Here is a 25068-nt window from a genome sequence, read left to right as displayed (position 1 = left end):
TCACGGCAAAATCTGCCTGGGGGGTAAAATCCCTTTATCTTGGCCAGCAGGGAGCCACTGGCACTTCCTGATCAAGGGCCAGACTGGGGGTCTGTGCAGTGGATGGATGGGAAGCAGAGACCCACTGAGAAGCGAGGGGTGTCACAACTCACATGGGGTGAAGGAAACAGCCAGGAACCCCGTCTGGAGGTGGACTCCACAAGACTTGGCCCATGCATGATTGGATCGGCTCAGGGCAGAAGACAGAGAGTCCAGGAGGACTCCAAGGCTGACATCCAGGTGACGCTGGGCGATCACGGTTATTGTTGTACCTGTCCCCGTTCCTTCTCCGGTGGGTTCCTCTGGGCCGTCCTCCACACTTTCATCCACCCACTCGCATGTCTGGGCCCCATGCGACGTTGGGCCTACAAGCACATTCCCTGCCCCTCAGGGCTGCGTCTACCTTAGATTTTGTCCTCAGTTTCTTTCTCAGGGGGCTCCCCAGTTTCAACATTCCCTCTACGCAGATGACTCCCAAGCTGGGAGCTGACCCTTTCCTTTTCCAGAGCTCCAGCTGTCCATCATTAACTGGCTGCTGGCCATCTGCTCATCCTAGAGGCATCTCCCACCCAACATTTTCAAAATGGCAGTCACCTGCCCCCACTTTGGCTGTGGACATCAGAACTTTGATGAGAAGCTTGAATGAGCCTGAGGATTGGCACCTGCCGTTCCCCATGGTCAGAGCACCCCAAGGGAACCAAGCCAGAAGGGGAAGGACAGCAACCGTCTGCAGTCTCAGCTCGAGCCATTGGAAGTGGAAAAACTTCCTTTCCTCCCCACAGGGAGCTCTCACCCTCATGTTCACAGAGCTAAGCTGTTAGTCTCCAACAACCAAGGGTTTAGTTGCCTTCTAGGGGACAGAGTCTCAAATGAACACTGGTGGGAAGAAGAGGAAGGAGGCTGGGCCTGGGAGATAACAAAAGGTGCATGATTTTATTTCAGAACAAAGCACACAACGTATGAATTCCATCCATCATCCCTTCCTCTTCCGCCCTCCCCCCACCCCCCCAAAAAAGATAACAGCAATACTTTAACAAATTGAAGACAAACAAATCCAAGAAAGCAGGTAGTCTCCAAGGCAGATAGTAGAAAGTGGTGGTAAGTAAGCTCTTTGGTTACACTGCTCTCCTTTCACCATTGCTGCTTGGTCCCCTTCCACTAAACCCCTCCCCTCCACTTGACGATCACACCCCTGGAATTCTGGCCAGTGCCTCCCTCCTCGGGGCGAATGGGCACGATGTGCTTCCTTCCACTCTCGGTGTTGGACCTGGCAGGGATTCTTGTGGCTAATGTTGGGCCAGCTCCCGCAGGTCCCCTTCAGGCAGACCCATCCTGCTGCCCTCTTTAGGCACTTTGGTCACAGAGAAGGTAACAGAAGAGGAAGTCTGTAAAATAACTGGTTTAGGGCCTTTGGCCTGGACAGCCACACAACAACCAAAGTACCAAAGGGCACAACAGACAAGCTATACTGATGGGTTGCTTGGTGCTTGCAGTGGTTTCTGGCTTGAACCAAACAGGAAACCCATAAACCGCTTGTCTAGCAGATACAAGAATTAACAGGAATTTCAAGCATAGTCAACTCCAGATGACTCAAAGGAAAATCAAGACAAAAGGCCACTTATAAAAAGATAACAAAATAAAACACTTTCTCTAGCACTGCTTCTAAGGTGCATGCCTCAACACTAGGAAGGCATTTGTCTGCGTGAGAAGGGATGCTGCCGCCACCACGAAACAACAAACTCCGGGCCTCTGCCAAAGCGCTGGCCTTCCAGACTGTTCAATTAAACACAGTCCTGACTGGTGACAGGGAAGGGCTGGTGGGGGCCTATCATCCAACAGAGGAAGTCATGCTGGGTTGGAAAGATCGATAGCACAGGAGCTCCGAGACAGGCTGGGAGGGTACATGGTGTTCACACTAAATCAATATTTGGTTTGGCCAGCAATGCAGAGACAGAGCATGACCTTCTGAAGCCTGAGAGAGAGGTGCATGCGGCAACAGCACGGTGACTTTAAAGGGGTCGGCATCCCGAACAAGACAAAAACAAAGACCTCCTAAGAATTAGGGTGGGGTTTTTAAAAGGACCTTGGAAAGGGAAAAGAAACAAACTCCCAACACTGAGATCTGATTGCTTTCAGAGTTGATCCACATCGGGTTTTCTAAAGCAACGTGGTGTACACGGCTCTGAGCTCTCGAACATGACCCCATCAATCCACCTTTTACCGAAACTGCACGCTCTTGCCCCAAAGGCAGACAGAATAACCACAGTCTCAAGCACACCCTTGTATGTGTACTCAAAGGTCTTTAAATAAAGGGTATATTTCAAGTTAAAATAAAAACAAAAACATAATACAATGCAGCAGACTAAAGAATGCCGTAATGGTGCAGTCTTTGATGTACGTCCATCAAATACTGAGCCGACGTGCCCACCCTGCTGGAGCACCTCTCTTCTTCACTATCACACTGCTCTGCAGGTGCTGAGGCCTGCCCTAATAAGACAGCAGGATGGCCGGAGTCCCCCAGCCTCTTTTGGGGGTGCCCAGTACGTTTAAATGAAGACCACTAGTGAAGCTAAAGTCTCTGAATACAACCAAACAAGATTTTTGCCTCCTGTATATCAGAAGTGATCTTTTCCTGTCTCAGTATTAACGATCAGTTTTTTAACATGTGGTGGGCAACTCAATGATTTACATACAACCTAGTGGAAATAAAGCTGACCATAAAGGCCTCCCTGGTTTGGGTCTTTTTACACACTGCAGAGAGCGAGCTGGCAGGGGGCTGAGAAGCCATCCACGCCAGGCCTCCTTCCCTGCAACATGAGGGATGTTCTAAACGACCTCCAAGGACCATCTGATGCTAAGAGCTCCTCAGTCTCCTAAAAACATAAACTGGGGTGGAATACATTACTTGACTTAATCTCCTCCTTGGCTTTGCTGAACACCACTGGTGATACTTGATTTCTATGACTAATTTGAGATAAGCAGGCCTCATAACCTCCTTATTATTTACCTGGTTTCACAAACTTTCAGGCTATCGCTGTGTGGCAGGGAAAAAAAGGCCTAAAAACCTAACCCTCATAAAAACTGTAGAATTAAGTCCGTTATATTTTCTGTGATTTTCCCCAAACTCCATTGTCTTTCCATTTGTCAGTAATCTGCGTTAATAAGTAAATTTTTCATCAGATCCTGTGACCTGACCTGATTGTGCCCAACCACACCCCCAGAGAGACACTGATGCTGCTCTTCTAACTACCAGTGACTTGGTAAGCGACTGTGCCACATGCATCAGTCGGAGAGTGGCCTGCCAGCCTACTCTTGACCTCAGCCTTCCTTCCTCTGGTCCAGGTCATCTGGGTCAGATGTGGAGACAGGAATGCATGACTTCACAGGCACTTCCCCGGGGTAGGGAGTGCACTTTGGCTAAGGACAAGCCCACCCGAGCACAGACTGGGCACCTTGTATCCTTAAATCATTAAGCTCACTTCCAAAAAGGAACGTACAGATATATATATACACACACACATATGTGCCTGTGTGTGCGCGCCAAAGTATAGACACACACACACACAAACACATACATGAGAATTAACAATACTTTAAGAACTAAAAGTGCTGGTGGCATTGAATTCAAATATTCCCTCCATCCGCTGTTTGTTCAACAAATATATATACACACACGCATATATACATATATTTGTTCAACAAAATACACATATATGCATACATATCTGTAATAAAATTTTACATGTCTAAGGTGCTTGAATTTTGCATTGTAGAGTTAGTTCAACAAACGATCGACCATCTGCTAACTTTCGGGAGCAACCCAAGCTGTGAGTTACCACCCAGGAGGCAGCGACCCTTAATGGTTAATTTCGGAAATGCGGCATCTGTGGGGCGGGGGCGCCCTCTACAGGCGAAGAGGAGGACACGCTGGTGAGCTGGCCCCCGTGCATCTTCTCATTGACCCGCAGCTCACAGCCGTCGCGGAGCATGTGCACCGCGATGCGGGCGATGTTCTTGGAGTCGTCGAGGCCGCTGTGGGGCCGCCCGTCATAGCTCATGCCCAGCTTTTCAAGCATGATAGTCAGCTTGGTCTGGTTCCGAGGAACCTGGGAACAAAGCAGAGCGGATCGTCTGTCATATGCTCCGAGAGTGGACTCCGCGAGAACACACAGAACACTTTAAAACTCTAGAACATCATCGGGATCATAAGGCCAGCGCCCCGCAGCAGCTGAGCCTAGAACCTCCTCGGCCTGCGGAGCTAGCTCCTTATGCAGGGCGCAGAAGGGAACAAAGATGTGCCCGGAACACACCCAAGCCTTAGTTACTCCAACGGTGATGCCCGGGAATAATGAGCTATTCTCAGCAGGCACCAAGGCCAGAGCCCGCGTGCTCCACAGGGACAAGGGGATGTCGGACAAGTCCTCTTAAGAAGGAGTTATAGAAAACCATGGACAAGAATCGCACCAAAGGAGAAGGGACCACCAAAACCAAAACCACGCACATGGAATGGAAATTCTTAGAACACAGCAGCACCTCACATTCACCAAACTGGCGCGCACGCACGCGCACACATACGCGCGCGCACACACACACACACACCCGCCCCAGCAAAACTCAGTGCTGGTGGTGAAGTGATTAAATACGTACACTCACACATGAACGATGGCGCTGGAAGGTGGTAGAACCTCCGCAGAAGTAAATCCGACAGGATTCTACAAAAGAAATCGTCCTATCCACTCCCACCCCCACAATCATCTCCCTCCTGGGAACATACCTCAAAAGAACATTAAAAAATAAAAAATGCATTTGGTGAAAAAATGTATAGGTGTAAGAGCAACACAAGGAAAACGAGAAGTAACTGGCGGCAGAATCACTCAATCATCCGCAGGCACCAAGGCTCTAGAACACTAAGTTATCACGAATGAGAAATAAGAGGCACATGCACAGGCTCAGAGTAGGCGAGGCCCTCGGGAAGGGCTGTGCTGCCCAACACAGCTTGGACCGGACGGTGAAGAAGGGCCTCCCAGGTCATCAGCTCTACCACAAGAGAAAACAGACGCTAGGAAAAATGGGGCCGTGTTCCTTGATTCTTCCTAGATCTCCACAGGAAATAACTAGAAGTGGAAGATGTTAATTAGTTAAAATCAAGGGTCAACATCGATACCAAATCCAAAGGAGAGAAGATGCCACTGAGTGGGAAATCCACCTGTAAGGAAGGAGAGAAGAGAGGCATCTGCACGAGCTCCCCCGGCCTCAAGTGCTTGGGGGCCTGACTCCTCTCCTCTGTAGAGAGGAGACTCAAAGACCCGCACCGCTCACCAGCGGGGAGCCCCCAGAGCAGTGAGCCCCAGCTCGAGGGACAAGCGCTTGGCCAAAAGTCAAAGGGAAGCTCTCCTCACAGACAGCGGCGGCGGTGGAAACCCTGCCGTCAGGGCTCAGAACTACAAGGAAGGGAGGTACCTTACGAGCCTTGAACAGCTGAGCCGGGGAGATAAGATGCTCCAAAAACTGAAGGGGACTGACCTGAATTCATGATCGAGAGACAGGTGTGCTTACATGTACGTGCGTGCGCACATACACGTTCTCTCTCCCTCTCATACAGCCACAAAGCACATTCGTGAGGCTGCCAGAGTAATTCCCTTCTCTCTGAGTGGGCTGAACCAAGGGCAGGCGGATGGGACTAAAACCAGACATCCATCACAACAGCGGCCAGCGCTGGTCTCTGAGCCAGCCAGGCCAACGGCCAAAGGGCCCCACGTCCAGTCTCTGAGAATCTTCTCCAAGAGAGCCCGATGAGTCAAGTCTTGCTTTTTGCCAGCGTAAGCAGCCCAGAGAGCTGACGAGGAAATCGGAGGACCATCTGATACCCCATCCCCACCCCCCTTTTCCCCAGGACAGTAAGTGAATGACTCCGATGCACCTCAGGCGAGCATCCCGGAGTAGCTGGGTCTCTGCTGCAGGCTCTGGGGGAACAATGATATAATGATCCATACCCTCCCGCTACCACCCACGCCCCTTCCTCCCCGAGGCTGCCCTCTCGGCCGTGGGGCCACGGCACAGAAGGGAGGGTGGTGAGGGCTGCGGCAGCTCACACGCTTCTGTCTTGAGAAACAAAGTAACGCTTGAAGACAAAATCAGGCAAACAAAGCAGAAGGCATTTCTGCAGAGTGAACCAACACGGCACACCCACATGACCAGTCTGTCGGCATTTACACCGCCACCGTCTGACAAAACAAACACGCATTACCTTGTAAAAGTTTCCGTACGACTTCCGGATATTGATCCACTTTTTGGCAAAAGAAGGGTATCTGAGCCCGCTGACTCGGCACTGGGTGTTCAGGAACTTACTCATGTCCCATGAACTTGGAGGGGAAGGGGAAAAAAAGGAGAAGGTCAGTGCCACACTAGAGTGACAGCTAATTCTCTTCAATCGCTCTGATGTGCACGGATGTGCTCATGACTTAAACCACCTAAATTCCCCCCTTTACAGCTACTCATCACCTCACAAACTCAGCGCCTCTGTAGTTGGAACAATCCCCCCCATTTCCTCCCCCTACCCCCACAAATACTAGCTCCCACGAGAACCACGGCAGTCAAGGGGCGCAGGACCACCCGGCTGACCCGGTCCGAACCTCCCGTCTCATGTACCCGACCAGCAGTCACCCGTGCCCCCCGCCCCACATGATGACAGTCTGAAGATGCACCGTGGACAGGACGGAACGTGGGTTTATGGCCATCACGCGTTAGCTTTAACACAAAATGGACACCCATCATCTGTACCATGATGATAAAGCTGGGAGCACTGCTTTTATTGTTTAAAAACAGAAAGAAACAAAGTAAAAACTACTTAATTTTTTTAATCAGAGAAAAAGAAGAAAGGGACAAAAGCAGCCAGAATTGAAAGCCAAATATTTGGAAGGCAATTTAAGAAGGCTCTTCTGCCTCGCTCCTAAGGCCTTCTCTCTCTGGGCTCCCGATCTGCTCTGACTCGACCCGCCGCAATTGGGCCAACAGGTGTGGAGAAGGCCTTTGGGGACCCCTTTCCTCCTCTCCAAGCTGGATGCTAGAGAGCCTCCGTGACATGGCTGTCACAAACCCTTTTCCCCCTCTTTTGTTCTCTAATTCTGCACTGATCTGGGGGCGACGGTGCCCAATGCCACAGCTGTCAGCTTCGCAGGGCCCCCCAGTCCAGCCTCCCCAGAAAACCACAGGGGTTCTCAAGGTGGAGGCAGCTTCTGCACCTCCAAAGTCACAGTTTTCTTTCTAAGCATGGACACCAGAACTGAACCCACTGGGGGGGGGCAGCCCAGAGCACAACCCAATGGCTGCTGGACACCATTCTCCATTATTTCCTCATACATCAGGGACCTCCCTCTATGCATGGTGACGGGCACCTCAGAGGAGGAGGTCTTCCCTCTCAACACACCCCTAGCTCTTTATGCAGCCAACAAGCACCGCCATCATTGGGAAAACCATCTCACTCTGCTGGTTCACGTTTTACATCTGATGTCCTGAAACCCCCAAATCCTTTCCAAGCTGCTGCCTAGGAGAGTGACCGGACCCTGGAGCAAGGACTGACACCATTCCCTACTAATCTAGTCTCCTTGGACTCAGCCCAACGCTCTGGTCAGTCAAGGCCTTTTGCGATTTTATCCAGCCACCCGCTGAGTTAGGCTCCCACCTTTGGGTCATCCTGGAGGAGCCTGTCACCCAGCCCTCGTTGTTCACACCAGAGGCCCAGCACAGCCCCCTCCTGCCACAACACAGAACTGTTAACGACTGCTCTCTGGGCCCAGACACCTCCACGTACTCCAACCTCATCCACAAGAACTGCAGGAGACTGGCAAATGACCTCCGGTGGCCTACCAGTGCCAGTGCAGTCAGAGCAAAGGCCAGTGCCATGTGACCCACTGTTGCTGAAGCCATCCACGCTGGCATCTCTTGCTTCCTGTTCCTCAGCCCCTGTGGGGATGAGTGCTGTCAGACTCAATGCAGCCCCTCTCCTCCCTTCTCCTCAGTCCCACAGTGCTGTTTTTCTGTGCCAAAGAACCTGGACCCTGGCTCGGTTGCCCTATCGGGCATCTGGATCACGGGTCACCAAAGGTGACAGTCAATCAGGCCCTCCCTGATACCATCCCCCTTCTGATCTTGGGGACCAGCTTCCCCTTAGCCAGAACTGTCTCCACAGACCACCAAGGAAAGGGGAAGCCCCCAATTCGAAGCTCCAGTTCCTTCTTTCCTCTGGCGGTCCTCTCTTCCCCAACCCCATCTCCCTTAATCCCCTCTGAGCTTCAGCTCCCCTGACATCAGTCTGCTCCAAAACCGTCTCCTGGGCCTTGACCAGAGCCTTCTCCTACATATTGGGACACTGCAGGCCCACACTCTCACTTGAGGCCTGAGAGATGAGCAAATAGACTGGGCCTAAAGCCAAAGGCTTATCTCAGCTTCTGTGACCCAAAGCTAGCCTCTTCCCACTACTCCATCCTGCTGCAGCCAAACCAGCCTCAGTGGCCCCAGGCTCTGCCTCGCCCCACTCCTCTCCATGGCAGGCCAGGGCCCAGCTGCTCCTTCCACAAGCCTTCCTCACCTCCTTTCACTGTAAATGACTTCACCATCCCCTGCCCCACCAGCCTTTCCCCCAGCCCGCTCAGCGCACGCGTCTTTGCCCCTGCCCACTGGTCCCAGGAGGGGGCTGCCATGCTTCTGGGTGCCTCTCCACTGCCTGCCAATGTCACTTCTCCATCCTTTGTTTCCTCTGGGCCCTCAGGACGTCATTCCTTAGAGGTCCGTTTCCCACTGCTACAGGGCTGAGCACATGGGATCTTCCCGTCCGTGCCCTGGAGATGGGCTCTAGCTGACTATCCTTGGCTTGTCTCTCCTCTGTTGCCAAGGCTAAGGTGCAATGTCCACTCCCACCAAGGCTGCCCTCACTTCCACTTCAGTAACCAGGTCCTCCTCACTGCTGCACATCGGGTCATTACAGGCTCCACTGTCTTTCAAAGGCTGGATTCACCATCAAGGCATCTGTACGGGCTCTGCTTTCCTGGCAAATATCTGAATAATTAAAGCTGCCATCACTTCTCTGGGCCAGTCTCGCCATGTCCTTCCCAAACCTGGCTGTTTCCTGTTTCCGGCCAGGCGTCTGTGCAGCTGTCCACGCTGAGGGCCTCGCCCCTTGTTTCAGCCCCCTCTGATCTTCAGCCAGATGCCTTTCCCCAAGCTATCTCCCTCCTGCATCCCTGGTCACATCCTCATCACGAGCCTCAGGAACATTCCCCCTGCTCCAGGAAGGCAAACGTGCTCTGGGAGTCAGTCAGGGCCACCACGACCTCCTGCCTGTGGCTCACACTCTGGGCACTTGGAGAACGTCCTCATTTGAGGTGGGGGTTTTAGGCCTTGTCGCTCCCTCGTCATTCGCTGGGAGTCAGGCTGGAAGACAGAGGCACATCCCGTTTCTTCCCATCGGATCAGACCAGCAAGACCGCAGGCAAATACCTTCTCATAGGCCCTGGTGAGATGACGCTCTCCCCGTGGCAGGAACTGGCCAGCCGGCTGCTATAAGTGGGGGGCCAGACACCAAGCCTCATCCTCAGGCACAGTCCTCCTTCTCAGACCTGCCTCTCTTCAGCAGCAGTCGTTAAGACCCCCTGGACTCCCGTGGGCCACCTCCAGTCTCTTAGCCGGACCATCCATAAACTCCCAACACTGTCTCCTAGATTCCTCCAGGCTGAATCATTTGTGTCCACAGGAAATCGCCAAAAGCAGGCACCACTCATCCAATCTGACAAATCTAGGAGCTTCTCTGCCACATCCGGGCCACATGGTCTAAGAAGACGGCTGCCCTTTGAAAGGGATGCCCCAAGGCCCACCCCTCCTCTCTGCTGGCTCCCGCATCTCCTGGGAACATCTACAGGTAAACATTCCTGAAGGACAAGTGATGACCATCCTCAGGGCCCAGGTCCCTACACTGCTGTCCCTTCATGGCCACACATTCCTGGGTCCTTCTTCACCTCCTTCCACACTTCCACGTTCTAAGAGTCAGGACTTCCCTGACCTCTGAACCACCAGATAAGCACAGAACCTGGGCAGGACAGAAAGTGCTAAGGAAAGTCAGGAGAAAGGTTGATGTGGGTGTGAGTGTTAGGAGAAGCTGCGCGGAGGAGGCCCTAGCACAGGCAGAGAGGAACAAGGAGGGGACGAGGCAGAGGGAGCCGGGCACAGAGGGTGCCCCGACAAGCAGGCACCAAGCCATAGAGGAGCAGAGGGAGCCAGGCACAGAGGGTGCCCTGACAAGCAGGCACCAATCCGTGGAAGAAGCAGAGAGTTTAGGAGAAGGGAGCAGGGGGGAGGGACAAGCTGAGGGAGAGCAGCCCCACATTAACAAGGGAGCCTCACCCATCTACCCATCTATAGATGGTGGAGATAAAAATGAGGAAGGTCTCAGGAAGCTTTAAAATGCTAACAAGGAGGTGGGGGCTGAGGAGATCAAGCCACCACTGCGCCAGGCAGGATGTGCTAAGGGCTGAAGGGGGTGGGGTAGGGGGAGAGGGCCAGCATGCTCCAGAGGCATCTCTGCTGTCGCTCTGCTCTCGGAAGGCCTTCTGTGACCACTGCTTCCCCTTCTTCCAGCCCACACCCATCTATGGATCACAAAGGGGAACACGGCAGAGGAGAAGGCTAGCTCCTGCCAGATATACTCTTGGCAAGCACCCGTCGTGACTTCCCATCCGTCCGTCCACCTGTCTGTCTGTCCACAGAGGACTGCATTGGCCGCTACATCTCCAGGAAAGTACTCACCCATCCGTCAGTATGGAGTACTTGTATTTCGTTCCTAGTTCCTTCAGCCTCATCCAGTCCACTACGTTCTGAAGCACCTGAGGGAAAGTGTCAGCTTGGTCCACCATGTCCTGAAGACGTGAAAGGAGGGGTCAGCAAATCAGAGTGAGAAAAGGGGCTGCTAGAGCAGACGTTTTAACTCCCAAGTTTTCGTTTGCTTGTTTTTAGTAGCCATTTCCTGAATCTAAGCAAGCCTGGGTCTTTCAGCATGGCAGAGGGGGAGGGGCGTCCCTCTCGTACACATCCCCCTCTTTAAGGCAATATTTATCTACAGCCAGGCACTGGGGGGTGCTTGGGAAAAGGGGGACTGTCACCAAGCCAGAACAACTGGGGAGTGCAATGATTTTAACACCATCACCCTTAACTGAAGGAGCCTGTGAACTCTGAACTTTACCAGAAGGTCAGGGAGCTAAATCATTAGGCTATATTTAGCAGGAGGTGGTGCATGAACAAGGATAGATCGCCCAATGTTAGGACGGCATCTCTTCTCAGGATGCTGACATTCATAGGACTGACCATCGGAGGCATCGCTGCCATGACGGGCTTATGAGACAGCCAGCGGTCCTAGACCTTCCTGCCAGCTGATCTAGGGGACAGAGATGTATGTGTGCTCCTGCTCTTCTAAGACGACCAAAGTTTGAAGAAATCGCTTGGAAGACTGCGGAGCGATAAGGAACACCATCACTGAGACTTTCACTATGTTGTCAAGTAACAAATAAGCCCTTCCCTTTACAAAATAAGGCCTGTGTGTTCGATCCCAAGCCCAGGGCATGATTCACCTGTGTAATTCCTGTGAGGCTGATGCAGAAGTCAGAAAGCTGAGCGTTGATCTCTGGCCTCACATACTGCTGGAAGGTATCTTCCTGCAAGGTAAAGAGACCACGGCTCATCAGCAGGTGAGAACCCGGCAGCCACCCAGGCTGACTCTGGAGAGCAGTGGGGACAGCAGACCTTTCTAAGCCACAGACACCCACTTGGCTCTACAGGTGGAGAGAGGTTACGATGAATTACAGTTAGCTGGGTCTGACAGCCTGGGGAATTCCAACACAGTCTTTGAGACAGAATCGCGTGTACATAGCCAAGCGTCTAGTTAGTAAACGGTAGTGAGGAAGCACTAGATAGCTATGACACCGAGTGATCTGTCCCGATTCCACAAGAGCAAGCTGCACACTGCTCAGCTGCCGAGGGTTCCCAAACCAGCCCGGGCACTGATTTCTGCCACGACAGAACGACCAACAAACTGGAAGTGCCCGGAAGTCGCCCCAGGGAGACGCTCTCTGGGATACCAAGAGGCAGTCGTTTCTCGGCTCCTCACACCCCTCACGCCCCAGCCCGTTCCCTGCTGCAGAGCCTGCAGGATCACAGCCACCGCCAAGGCTCTCTGGAGACCTTCCACTGCCAAGGTCAAAGAGCTGCCTGGGCCCACGGGAGAAGCGAGAACAGGGCTACAGAGAACTGACTACTTCTAACTGGTAACTACTTCTACTCTGGGACAGCACTAAACCTCATGAAGTTATGCTGAACCAAAGTGTACCCTCTGGGAAGGCAAACCAAAGGGGTCTGTTTCCCACATGACAACACTTAAGCGTTGGCAGGCAGCTGCACCCAGGCTTGGCGACCTCTCTTACAGTGCAGTGCTCCAAAGGAAGCCAGCCCTCCTCCGTGCTCACAGACCTCTTGTCCCAACCACTGATCTCTGAGAGCAATCTGTTGCCCCACAGGCCTCACCGGAAGCCACACCTCGCTCTTCACTCATCCACACTTTTATACGCAATCAACATCTCAATGGGCTGGCACAGTAAGGAGAAGGGGCAAGGCTACCTCCCTGAATTTTCCAAACTGAACCCAACCAATAACTGGGGATGGCAACCTTTCCATAACATTCTGCTTTCTTAAACAAAGCACCCCAACTTAATCAGAGATGGCCTGGTGCAGCTGGCCTTCAAGGCCTAACCGCCATGTAGGCTTTGAGGTGCCACGGATGGCAGGTGGAGCTGAAGACTGGTCAGCCTTTCTGGAACTGTGCCCCAGGAGTACCAAATCGTGCAGATGCTGGGACTTAGCCAGACCACGACCGGATATCAAAGAGGGCACTGCCAACAACAGTCAGGGAAGCTCTTTCTGTGCTGGCCCCACAGCACAGACCATGGGGCATCCTCCTTTGGGGAAAGACTGAACAAAGAGCCGTGTAGGCATGGAGCGGACATCACTCTGCCACAAGACACCGTGACATGGACAACTTCCATCTGGGAAGACCTTGACCACGTCACGTTGAGTGAGCTACCAGCACAACGTCAAGAGAGAAAACAACTTTGGAAGCCTTGAGACATCAGATCAGTGCCATGAAAAACCACACGGGCAGAGGCCTGAAGAGGAAGCGCAACGCTCGCGCTGCCAGAGGTCGCGTTAAAAAGTTTTCAAATGGTGTGGGAAAATGTTAGGCAAAAAAGACCAACTCTGAGGACAACCCCAGGAAGCTCGCTTACCCCGTGCCAAGAAAGCCAGAGCTCCAGCCACAAAGGCCGTCATGCTCAGGGCCACCTTCTTCTTGGGAGGGTGGCCTCCAAGCACAAGCTCTTGCCAGGAGGCCCGGCGGGCGAAGTTTGGGGGGGGGGGGGCTCGCGGGGGCTCAGCTGGCTAGCCTTTCCTCCTCCCCAGGGTGGGGCTTTCAAGCTGCTCTAGACCTCCTCTTTTCTCCCTCTGGGTTATTTCACTTGGTGTGCTCATCTGCTCCCAGGGATTCAGTGACCATCTCCAAGCTAATGAGTCTCAAAACTATCCAGCCCTGACTTCCAGCTGTCACGTTATCAGCTGCCCTCAGGACACCTCACGCTGGAGAACATGACCTTTGCCCCCAAACCTCCCTGAACTCTTCACTCTCTCATCCACCACCCGTCTCGGACACACCCCCTTCTCTCCTGTGCCACTGCCCCCAGCATGGACTGCCACAGTGGCTACTGCAGGTCAGCCCTTGTTGATGGTTTTCCCCTCTACCCTGGGTGTATCCGTCTACACTGAGCTGTCTTCTCCCTCATCAGTAGCCTGGGGCTCCTGGAGGGCAGGACTGGTCCGGCAGCAGGCTGCATCCACAGCTACGCTTGGCTCGAGCCTGGCTGGCGCAGAGACGCTTGATGGTCATGAATTCTGCACCCGCTATTTGTCCTCCCCAGGGTTCCCAGTGGATGGCTCAGATCAATGCCGGCCATGCCATTCTCCTGATTCCTGGCCTACCCGACAGGTACCAAATAAGTGGTTCCTAAAAGGATCTTCATCATGTGAGTGGTCAGACTCACAGAACCTGAGAGATATAAGGGACACAGCGGCCATCTAGTCTGACCCACGCTGCCACGCCCAACACATGGCCACCCGGGCCCTGCCCAGAGCCCTCTTCAGCTCCCAAGGCAACCCTTCCTCAGGGGAAGGTTCTCACCACTAAGCAGCTTCCCCTACCAAAACAACCAAATGAAATGGGCCTTGCTACCCTTGGTTCTGGCCTTGGGGGCCAAAGGGCACAAGTCTGCCCCCTCCTTCCTGACCACTGTCACAGACTCCCTGAGTCTTCCCTCACGCCCAGGTCTCCAAAAGCTGTCATTCTCAAAGACCAGAGTGCTCTGCCCTAGGCAAGATTCTCACAGCTAAGAAGCACCTCTAAGTTTGGCCCCCCACTAGAGATCACCCCGGTCCACAACGATACGTGACCCTGCAGCCGCCCCGCAGGCTAGTCCTGGCCCCGTAACTAGAGGCCGAGAGCCCCAGCCCACTGCACCAGAGATCCTGGCACAGAAGGGCTGGTGTGGGGCAGGGCAACGGCCAGTAAAGGACAACACGGCAGGCTTGGTGCCAGATGTGGGCAGACACCGCAGAGCACCTGCGCTCACTTACGATCTCCAGCGTGTGAGCATTCAGTAAGACAACGGGAAACTCGATGATCTCATGGGTGAACTCAGCGGGGTTGCCCTCCTCGCAGGTGGCCTCGAAGTCAATGACGCAGATGTAGTCATAGTAGCTGCCGGCGTCCCCGTCCACCCGCTGCTGGGTCAGCTTCTCCTTCTTGTAGTAGTTCTTGAGCCGCTTCTTGAGAACGTCCTTCACACCTCTGAGGAGAGAGAAGACGACGGCTCATGCTCAGACACTGCGGTCAGAGCAGACAGACTTCAAAGGAGAAACCCGAGCTACCAGTGAATGGGAGAAAAATGCAATGCCACAGATCAGTGAGAATTAGGCAAACTGCGTAAAGCTCCTGAGGCTCCAAGGGATGCCCACGGGCACGGGAGAACAGGGCCCTGGTGCCAGGCCCAGCCCCTCCCCTCCAAGGGCATCCCCACTGACCTCGCCGAAGAAAGCAGCTCTTTTCAAGGTACCCCAAAGCAGAAACCAAGCGGGCGTCTCTCCTTTGGGGAACAGTTAAGCAAACTGGTAACTGGACAGAACGAATTATTATGGGGCCCTAAGAGATGATGAAACCGGCACTGTGGGAGGAAGCCAAGATGCTCCTGATGGACCGACGCTAAGCGAAGGAAGACAAAGGCGGGAACAGCTTATACCATGACAACACTGTGGAGAAAAACCCTTCTGAGAGACATGAGAATAACTCCGTACGATGACAGGATGCGGTCAGCTTGAAGTGACAAACCTAAAGTGCAGAAGGAGATGTCTGTTTTCAGACATGGCTCCTGCGGGAACTTGTTCTGCTCAACTATAGGGATGTGTGTGGGAAGAGCCGGCTTGGGGTCATCCGTTTGCTTTAAATTTGTCCAACAGAAGAAGGGAGTAGTGTGGGACAACACACACACACACACACACACACACACACACACACACTCCTGAAGAATAAAAATTACAAAATGAAAAAAGATAAAAACAACGTAGCAGGAAAGAGACTTGAAACATTAAGCGAGGCCTAATAAAATCAAACGTTTAACAGGAATGGCATCATAACATCCGCAAAGAAGTCAGGGCCAGTGACACCTGCTTTTTCACTGTATGCGCATATTTCTCCAGGGCCCACAGGGGTCCCACCAGCCCTTCACTCCTCAGTCTCACCCTGGCGTCTGATCACACAGGCACCCACGTTACATCCCGGGTCGGGCAGGGTCTAGGAGGCAAAAAGCAGGATTTGTACCAAACCACACGGTGTAGGCTTGAGGTCAAACAAATCCAGACATGAGAAGCAGGCCCGAGTGCCCCAGACCGTGGGCCTCTTCCTTTTCTTCTGTCTCCTCAGCAGAGCACACCAACACCTTATTGAGAGATCATCAGATCACAGACTGAGGGTTGGTAGGGCCCTGAGAAACATCCAGTTCTTCCAAAGTTGGGCACAAAGTGCCTGCAAGGTCTTCGTGAGGCCATGAGCTTTGCTGATAGAAAGGGCCGCCTGAGAGGACAGCTAGTACAATCCCCTCACGTGACATGGAGGAGACTGAGGGAGAGACACCAAGCGACCAGCCAAGGCCACAAAGGTGGCGAGCGACAAAGTGAACATTTTGTTCTGTTTCTGTCGGTTGGGGCTTTCCTCCTTCCCCACAGCCAGCAGGACAGCGGCCACACCAAGCAGTATGGAAGCCTGAGGGCTCCAGCGCTCTCGCCAGGCCGGTCAGCCCCTCTGATGCCTCCTATTCTCAAACGCTCGCTCCATGTGGGCATCCCAGTGGCACCAGTCCTGCAGGGCCCCAGACCACCTCAGCCCCTGGCAGCAGGCAGCACCAACACAGCCAACAGATGAGCCTCGGTGCCCAGGCTGCAAACAGGGCATCACCGGCCAGGGGTAAGAGTGATGCGTTTGGAGCTGTCAGATCCTTCTCTTCTTCTGTAAAGGGAGGGCACTGACCCAGCACAGGACTTCTTAACACAGCCTCTGTTGGCAGGCTGGCATTGCCCAGAAAACTTCTGATCAGAATCACATTTTTTAAATAAGTAGAATTACAAAGGAAATAAATTAATTATATTGAAACAAAGATGTAATTTTTTTTCCCATCCAAGCTCTAAGGGCCCTTGAAATCTGCCTGAAGCAAGTCAAAAACTCCAGCAGGTCCTTTCCAGGCCGCTGCACATGTTAGGTTTAAAAGGCAACACTTGTCTGTTTTATTGTCTTTAATTTTGTTAAACATTTCCCAATCACCTTAACCTGGCTCAAACCTGCTCTGGAGCGGTGGGGGAGGTGGTGTGTTTGACAAGGCCCGAAGCAGGTGAGGATGTTACAACTTGAACGTACAATGTGCCACGTGTGGGACTCAGAAAGAACTGAACGTTTCTCATCCGAAATGCAGGATGTCCTCTCCCAACTAGAAGAAAGGAACATTCCTCTTTGGGCCTGGGCACAGACTCACATCCTTCCCCCAAAGCCTCCCCCTCTCTCCTACCTTCCCAGGGTCTAGGGCTCCCAACTAGGAGTCATCCTCCCTCCCTCCCTCCCTCCCTCTCTCTCTCTCTCTCTCTCTCTCTCTCTCTCTCTCTCTCTCTCTCTCTCTCTCTCTCTCTCGCCCTCCCCCCCCCATCCATATGGCACCAAGGCCTGTCCATTTCCCATTGGTACCATCTCATCAGTTACCTCCAGTCTCTCCTCTGACCCTGCCCCAACCTGGTGCAGACCCTTATCCCCTCCCACCTGGACTATCGCAGTGGCTGCTGGGAGGGGGGGGTCTGCCTGCCTTGGGTCTCCCCCCACTTCAGTCCACCCTCCAGCTGGCCACTAACATAATTTTCCTACAGCCCAGGTCTGACCATATTATTCCCCTAACTCAGTAACCTCCAGCGGCTCTCTATCGCCTCTGGGATCCAATACAAACTCTCTGTCTGGCATTCAAAGCCCTTAACCCTCTGGCCCCTGACACCTGTCCTGTTGCCCCCAACATGTCCTCTCTGACCCGGTGACCCAGGCCTCCTGGCTGTTCCTCCCACAAGACCTCTGGAGCTCAGTTCTGGCTGCTCTCCCAGGCCTGGGATGCCCTCCTCCTCGGCTCTGACTCCTGACCTCCCCGGCTTCCCTCATGTCTGACTGAAAGTCTATCTTGCTCCCCCTCTTCATTCCAGAGCCTTCCCCCATCAAGCATCTCCCACTTATTCCCCCATACAGCTTGTGTTTGCAGGCTCTCTCCCCACCAGACAGACTGTAAGCTCCCTGAGGGAAGGGCCTGTCTGGTGCCTCTTCTGGTGTCCCCAGCCTCACAACACTTGGCACACAGCAGGGCCTAACAAGTGTTTACTGATGGACTCCACCCAATGAACCAAAGGCAGACACAAGCCAGAACCTCTTCCACCCTCCTGAGAAGCCATCACCGAGGCCTTCTCTCATCTAATGCAGTTAAAACCCAGGCCCAGGGAGGTCCTCAACAGCAACCCAAGCTTCTGAGACCAAAGGGAGTGACAGAGCCCCGAGTTCAAGTCCCTTTTGTTAATCCAACCCCAATTTCCCGCAGGGCACTTGGTCAGGGCTCAGTGAAAAACACTGAGGAAATAAGCCAGGTGAGAGAATTTTAGGAAAGGTTGAGGTAAGGGGCGGGGCTGGGCACCCCCTTAACTCCTAGCTAAAGGAAGACAGACACACCCTGAAATCTGCCCTGAACAATCATTGTGCAAGGAAAAGAGATCCCAGCCAGGGAGCACTGGCACCGAGCTGGCCGTCCCTGGCTGTGAATAGTCTGTCTAGGAGGATGGGGTCATAGATCTGGAGCAGAAGGGACCTCGCAGGGCTCTAAGCCAACCCTGCCTCCTCCCCACAGCCGCTAATACTCAGAGTGAGTGTCCACTATGTGCTAAGCATTTTACAATTACTGTGCCACTGGACCCTCACAACAGCCCAGAGGCAGACGAGGAGACTGAGGCACAGGGACTCTCGGCATCACCCAGCTAGTTAAGGGAGGCCGGATTTGAATTCAGGTCTTCCTAACTCCAGGCCCAGAGGGCTACCCACCAGGCCTTCAGGTGAGAATGCAGCCAGCACTCCACCCTTAGTGCCTGGCCTCCCATGGTCCAGGGCCTGTCTCAGCCCTACCCTTCAGTCTGCTCCCACCAGAACAAGGCCCCCATCTACCCTGGCCCTTCCACTCCCAGCCAGGCTGCTCCCAACTCCTCCTGTGCTGTTCTCTTCCTGTGTGAGAACAGAAGCCTCTGGAGGGCAGGAACCACAGGCTCATCTGTTTTTGGAGTTTGTCTTTTTCCTTCCTTTCACTGTTCTGCCTGCGCCAGGCCGCTGGGTACAAGGAGGATGTAACAGTGACCATCCTAAACTCTCGCTCAGCAAACAGCCAGCGCTCTCTCCAACAGGCGAGGCACCTGCTCTCTTTTACAATGACACCGAGGCGAGGTCCTGAGCAAGGACGATGCCAGGGCCCAAAGGGGCTGGTTCTGTGACTCCAGACCACACAGAGCACAACGAACAGATGCCCAGGCTGCTCTCTCCACACACTAGCGGGTGCCCCAATATTCCAACCACAGGGAGGGTGGAGAGGGTCATTCTGACCTTCTCTTCTAGTCTGCTGCCACTTTTCATAGGGCTGGTCCAAGGCAGAGCACGTGGCCACGCTTCTGTCATTTTTTCTGTATCTCTGTCTCAACAGAATGGCTTTCCTCTGCAATCCTCAAACACCCGCTTTATGCTTTCACAAACATGATTCTGAGCAGGGGCCGTCAATACAGAATTGCTACCCACAACTCCGGCTAAAACAGCTAAGAGTAAACACACTGCCTCACTTCTCATCACCAAGGATCTCTAAGGACCTTAAATGTGGTGCTGACAACCAGACACGGCATTCCTTCAAAGATTCAGACTTGAGACTTAAACACTCCAAATCAAGAAAATGAACTGGCTAAGTGAAGTGTGGAGGGGGAGGCCCTCTGGGGCCAGAGCCAAAGTGCCTCTTTAAGTGGAGGAAAGTGACGGGAAGTGACCTGTCCTGGTCACACCAACCATATCAGGCCAGCCGGGCCTCTCCCGGACAGGAGATAATTGTACAACGAGAACGGAGGCCTGTTCTGTCTTCTTTCCAGACCCAGTGCACTAGTCCAGCAGACTTCTCAAGTGAAAGCTAAACCAAAAGCCAGAATGAACTGTAAGAACAGAAACCTTACCTGGTCTCCAGCTTGAATTCTGAAAGCTTAGCTCGGAGCTCTTCCTTACTCATTCGGTTAATGTGGCCATTGGTAACAGCAATCTCTTTGTAAATCGGGTCGCTGAAATCACCTGAACTGGAGACCACAGATTTCTTCCCATTTCTTTCTCGGCCATCAGGTTGTTTACCCTGAGAAAAACCAGAAGTATTCTCTAGTGAGTCGGAACTGTCCGAGGAGAGTGCTTCCTGAGATGCCCCTGCGCTGCGGGCCCCGGGGGAACTCGCCAGGGGCACAGCCGGGCACCACACTCCCGACCAGGCAGCCAGGGCGCTCCGCTCCCTGCGGAGCCTTTCCATGGATACAATGTTACAGGCCCCGGCTGGATACATTCCTGAAGCCCAGAAGTAAGCGCCCTGGGTCCTGGGGGCGGGGGAGCCCCAGGGACAGAGCCAAACTCCAGCCGTGAGGTGGGGCCAAGGCACCGTCTGCGGGGCTCGAGAGGGCTCAGGGACAGGGAGCCTGCCACAGCCGGGCCAGCCAGCAAAGCCCCCCAGACCCTCCTCAGGGTTTCCAATGCACCGAGTTCTCGCAGCAGGCCCAGGGCCGGGTGGGTCCGAGAAGGGAGGCCTCGAACCCGTCTGTGCGAACCCCCATCTTGGGAGGGGCTCCCCCTCCCACGGGCTCTGGCTGTGCTCCTTCCAAAGGCTTTTATTAAGCAACGAGTCTGGCTTAACAGATGATGGTTGGTGCCTAATAAATGCTTGCCGGCAGATGTAATAACACACACCACACGCGAGACGAGGCGTGCGCAGGGTCACGGGGAGGCCCGGCACGCGGGGCCAGCGGGTCCGGGCGGCAGGTGGGGGGGAGGGGGTCGGACCACGCCTGGGGGGCGCCCAGAGCCCGGCTGCCACGAGAAGCGCGGGAAGCACGTGGAGGCGGCTCGTACGCCTGCGCAGGCTGAGCCGGCCCCGCCGGAAGAGGCGCCTGCGCCATCAGGCCAGGCCCACGGGAGGGGCTACCCATGGAGAGAAGACGCCTGCGCAGAAAGGGGCTCGGGCCTAAAGGGGAGGGGGCGCATGCGCGGCAAACCTGACTCATTCCCGCCGGCGTGAGCTCCTCCCGGGGGACTGGCCCGTCACTGCCCCCGCAAAGCTGGCTCTCCGGACCCTCCCCAGCGGGCGGCCGGCCACTGCATGCCTCCATCTCAGGTGGACCCGTCGACCCCGAGAGCTCTCACCCGTGCCGCACAAGCCTAGCTCTCCGGAACCCCGCCCCCACGCCGAGCAGTCGCGAGGACAAACTCCCGCCTCCGGGCTCGAGCGCGGGCTGGCGTGGGCACGCAGAGAGCCCGGAGCGCGCGCACGCACACGCATGCGCCGTCGCGCCGGGCCGCGCTCCGCCCCGCCCTTCCTGCCCGGTCGGGCGGGCGCACAGGCGGGAAGGGAAAGGGAAGAGCCGGGGAAACGTGGGGGGGAGGGGGGCGGGGCGCGCGCGGGAGGGTGTCACGTGATGACGAGACCGACGTAATAAGTAGGGCCCCGCCCCTCGCGCGCCTCTGAACTGCAGCTGCCTCCCGTTGGCTTGCCCGCCTCTAGTCCCGCCCCTTCCCAGGCTAGCATCCAGACAGTGGTCTTCCTCAAGACCTTTTGGGGCTCCCCAACGCCCCTACCGTACGCAAGAACCTTCTGGGGCTCCTTACTGCCTAAGGACCAGGTTGCTAGCCTCACTGCCTGATTATACCCCCGCTGGCACGCCCTGTGGCCATTACTATTCTAAGCAGACGCCGCATCTCCAGCCTCTGCGCCTTTGTCCCTGTCCTGCTCGCCTAGGATGCCATCCCGGGTTTCCTCTAGAGTGGAGCCCAAGGGCTGCGTTCTGGGGGAGCTTCCCTTTGTATTCTGTGTGCATGCGTCTTGTTTCCCCAGCAGAGTATAAGCCTCCTGAGGGCAGGACACCCAGCCCCTAACCCGAGTGGTCACTACTTGCTGTTAATTGCTTGATGGATGGTCTGGGTGGCCCCAGGCAGTGAAGGCAGATAATGAGGGGGCTCCAGGGAAGCGGGGCTGCTGCCCCCTCCCTTAGCCTCCCCACCTGCTGCACCCCGTAGTGCCAAGTCTCCAACTAGAAGCCCAGCTGGTTTGGGGGATGCTGGGCACCTGTGGCAGAGGAGGAGCCCAACTTTCTCAGGGGACCCCCCAGCCTCTCCATGTCCTTTTGGGTCGGTTTTCAGGGTTTCCGCTACCCTCATTTCTTCCCTCTTGGGGGCCGTTGTCACCAATATGTCAGCGCTGCATGGGGGTCGAGGTCCAGTGTGTCTGACCTTGGCTCATCAGACTGGTACAAGCTCAGACGGCTCTGCCCCGGCCCGGGCACAAGTCAGCATGAACATCTAGGGTGGAGATGGCGCTCAGCTTGGGCATCTCACCCTTCTCTTGAGCACAGCGCCTTCTCTGATGGGGGCACGCCATGCTGGGCCATCCTGTGCCCCAGTGGCTGTCATGTCTCACAGTGGATTCCAGAGAAACCTTGAGAATGCCCTCGTGTGGCTTCTTCTGACCCCCGTGTGAGCACCTGCCCTGCCTGAATTCTCTGTAAAATAGTCTTTAGCATTTGAATGTGACCAGCCCATTGGTGTTGAGTTCTCTGAGCAGAGTTTGAATGCTTGGCAGTTCAGCTGGAGAAAGGACCTCAGTGTCTGGTCCCTTATCCTGCCGGGTGATCTTCACAATCTTCCTAAGACAATTCAAATGGAAGCCGTTCCATTTCCTGGCACGGCCCTGATAGACTGTCCAGGTTTCGCAGGCACACCACAGTGAGGTCAGCACCACGGCTCTGTAGCCTTCAGTTTAGTGCCCCTTTTCTCCCACATTTTCCTTTGGAGCCTCTGTGTTGGCAATCAAAATGGGCTCTTAGCACTTAGTTCAACCAAGCGCCCTTGAAAAGTTTGGCGTCTAGTTCCTTGATTAAATTAGGAGTCCCTCACGACCTCCTTGCCTCAAGGGAAAGCCTAGTTTGCATGGTTTTGAGTGACATGTTTGGGGCATGAGAGGCTTTTAGACCACGTGGGTTTAAGTCACCTCTTTGTGATGATTTTAGGTCATGTGGGTGAGTCGCATGTGTGACTGAAAAAAGTATAAAACCAGGGGGTGGCTTTCTCTTTTTTGGAACTCTGGACCACAGCCGTGGTGGCGAGTGTGACTCTGGGCCAGCCCTTGTTCTGAGCTCCCGGGCTGAACTCAGATGTTGGTAACTGTGAATTGTATGTGGTCCATCTGTCGATGTTTGTAATTTGTTTGTATTTGCTCTAGTTCAGGGTGCTGGCTTTTCCCCCTGAACGAAGTAAATGTTATTTGTGTGCTGGATTAAAGTAAGCTTGTTCACTCCTTAACGTTGCTTTCCTTAGTAAAGCAGATCAAAAGAACCTGGGCTTGCAGCGTTCTGTGAGCTGGTTGTTGTTGGTTTTACACACACACACACACACACACACACACACCACCCCGCAGCAGCAGCAGCTAGCCGGATTGTTGAAACAGCCTCCCAAACTCTGAGCTAGCTCTGGCAAGGGACACCGCAGCTTCATCATCCGTGTGGACGTCTCTGGAAAGCAGGTAAGCAAACTTATCATCATAGCCTTTGGCGTTTCTCCATTTGCTGTCACGGATGGTTCCCTGTATGGAAGGTGCGGCGCTGGCTGGTAGAGACCTGTGCTTTCTTAGTGTTCATGGTCAGGTCCAAATTACCCAGGCAGCAGAGAACTGACCCACACTCTGCTGCATCTCAGCCTCAGAGGGTGCACCGAGTGCACAATCACCTGCAAACTAAAAGGCAAGCTCCCACTCTGCCTCCACCTTAGCCGGGGGAAACAGAGGGTCTTGCCATAGAGGGTTCAGTGAGCACTGATTAAGCACCTACTGTGCTCCCGAAGCTGCGCTAGATTCCAAGGATACAAAAGCAAAATGAAACAGCAGGCTCTGAACTCCAGCTGCCTGCACTCTACTGGGGGACGACAACCCATAGGAAATAATTTCCCAAGGTGGAGATTGGGACAGGACTCCTGGGGAGCTGGCCCTGCTGGGGGGCCTCAAATGGCTTAGTGTAGACAGCCTGGGCTTGAACCGACCTTTAGACTGGGCAGAAGTGCTGGGGGATGCAGCCAGCCCAGGGGACGTAGGGCCAGATGGAGGCGGGGTATTTGTTCTAGACATATGAGGGAGCCACTGGAGCTTCTTAGAAGGGAATGATCGCACCAACCACGGCACTCGGCGCTTTACAAATATTCTCTCCTGTGATCCTCACGACTGCTATTGATGGTCCCCATTTTAGACTTGGGGAGACTGAGGCAGGCAGAAGTGAAGTGACCCGGCCAGGTGTAGCCAGAATGGACTTTGTTTTCTTTGAATGACTCAGCTTGCCTCGTTGAGCTTCCCTGGACGCTGGGGCTTGCTCTTCCGGGGCAGGACCAGAGCTTCCTGTGTGATGAGTCGTGGCGCTGGCTGAGGGGAGGTGTGTTAACGTGGTCTATGCTGGGGGAGGGGCCAAGTCAAGAACCAATCAGCCCTGGTCATTCAGGCGGCGCTTGATGATGTCAAAAACTCTATAAGAGGGGAGAGGACAGCTTGAAGATCCTCCTTTCCTTTTCCGGTTGGAGCCAGAGACACCTACAGCCGAAGCTGAGCTGCCGGTAGCAGAGCTGACTGGAGGCTAGTGGGTAATCTTCTTACCGTAGAGGGGAAGCATGTATACGATTTTGCCTTATACCATCTCGCTTCTCTGTGGCCTCCTAGTTACCCTTGTGAGGCGGACTTATTGGGCCTGGAAGCTTTTGATGAAAATATCAAAATGGGGATGCTGGTTTGTGGGCTTGTTATTGTGGAGTATAAATACATGCTTTAGTTCTCCTGCCTTCTGCCTAGAGAATTCCTTATATCCTGCGGTTCCGGACCTTTTAGGCACATATGAGATTCTCTTTGAAATCATAAATTCTGCCTTCCGAATATACCAGGGTCCCACAGCTACTAAGGGTCTGCAGGCAGATTTGAACTCAGGTCTTCCTGACTCCGAACCCAGTGTTCGGTGCCTCTTGCCACCCCAGCTTGAACAGGGGAACAACAGTCAGACCCACACTTTCAGAACAGCACGTTG

The 25068-nt window shown here is 54.1% G+C and overlaps 1 protein-coding gene across 1 annotated transcript; it reads right to left on the bottom strand.

The window, feature by feature from the left end:
* Nucleotides 1-946: 946 nt before the first annotated feature.
* On the bottom strand, nt 947-21383 carry ERI1 (exoribonuclease 1). The gene is made up of 7 exons (XM_036764857.1): nt 21016-21383; nt 19942-20111; nt 14758-14971; nt 11655-11738; nt 10837-10946; nt 6287-6401; nt 947-4145 (listed from the first exon to the last, which is right to left on the bottom strand). The coding sequence occupies exons 1-7, from the start codon at nt 21127-21129 to the stop codon at nt 3903-3905; spliced, it is 1050 nt and encodes a 349-aa protein (XP_036620752.1). The 5' UTR covers nt 21130-21383; the 3' UTR covers nt 947-3902.
* Nucleotides 21384-25068: the final 3685 nt, after the last annotated feature.

Source organism: Trichosurus vulpecula, chromosome 6 (assembly GCF_011100635.1).
Source record: "Trichosurus vulpecula isolate mTriVul1 chromosome 6, mTriVul1.pri, whole genome shotgun sequence".
In the NCBI taxonomy this organism is placed as follows: Eukaryota; Metazoa; Chordata; class Mammalia; order Diprotodontia; family Phalangeridae; genus Trichosurus; species Trichosurus vulpecula.
Note: the sequence above shows the minus strand (reverse complement) of the source record. Positions and strands in the feature narration are given on the sequence as shown.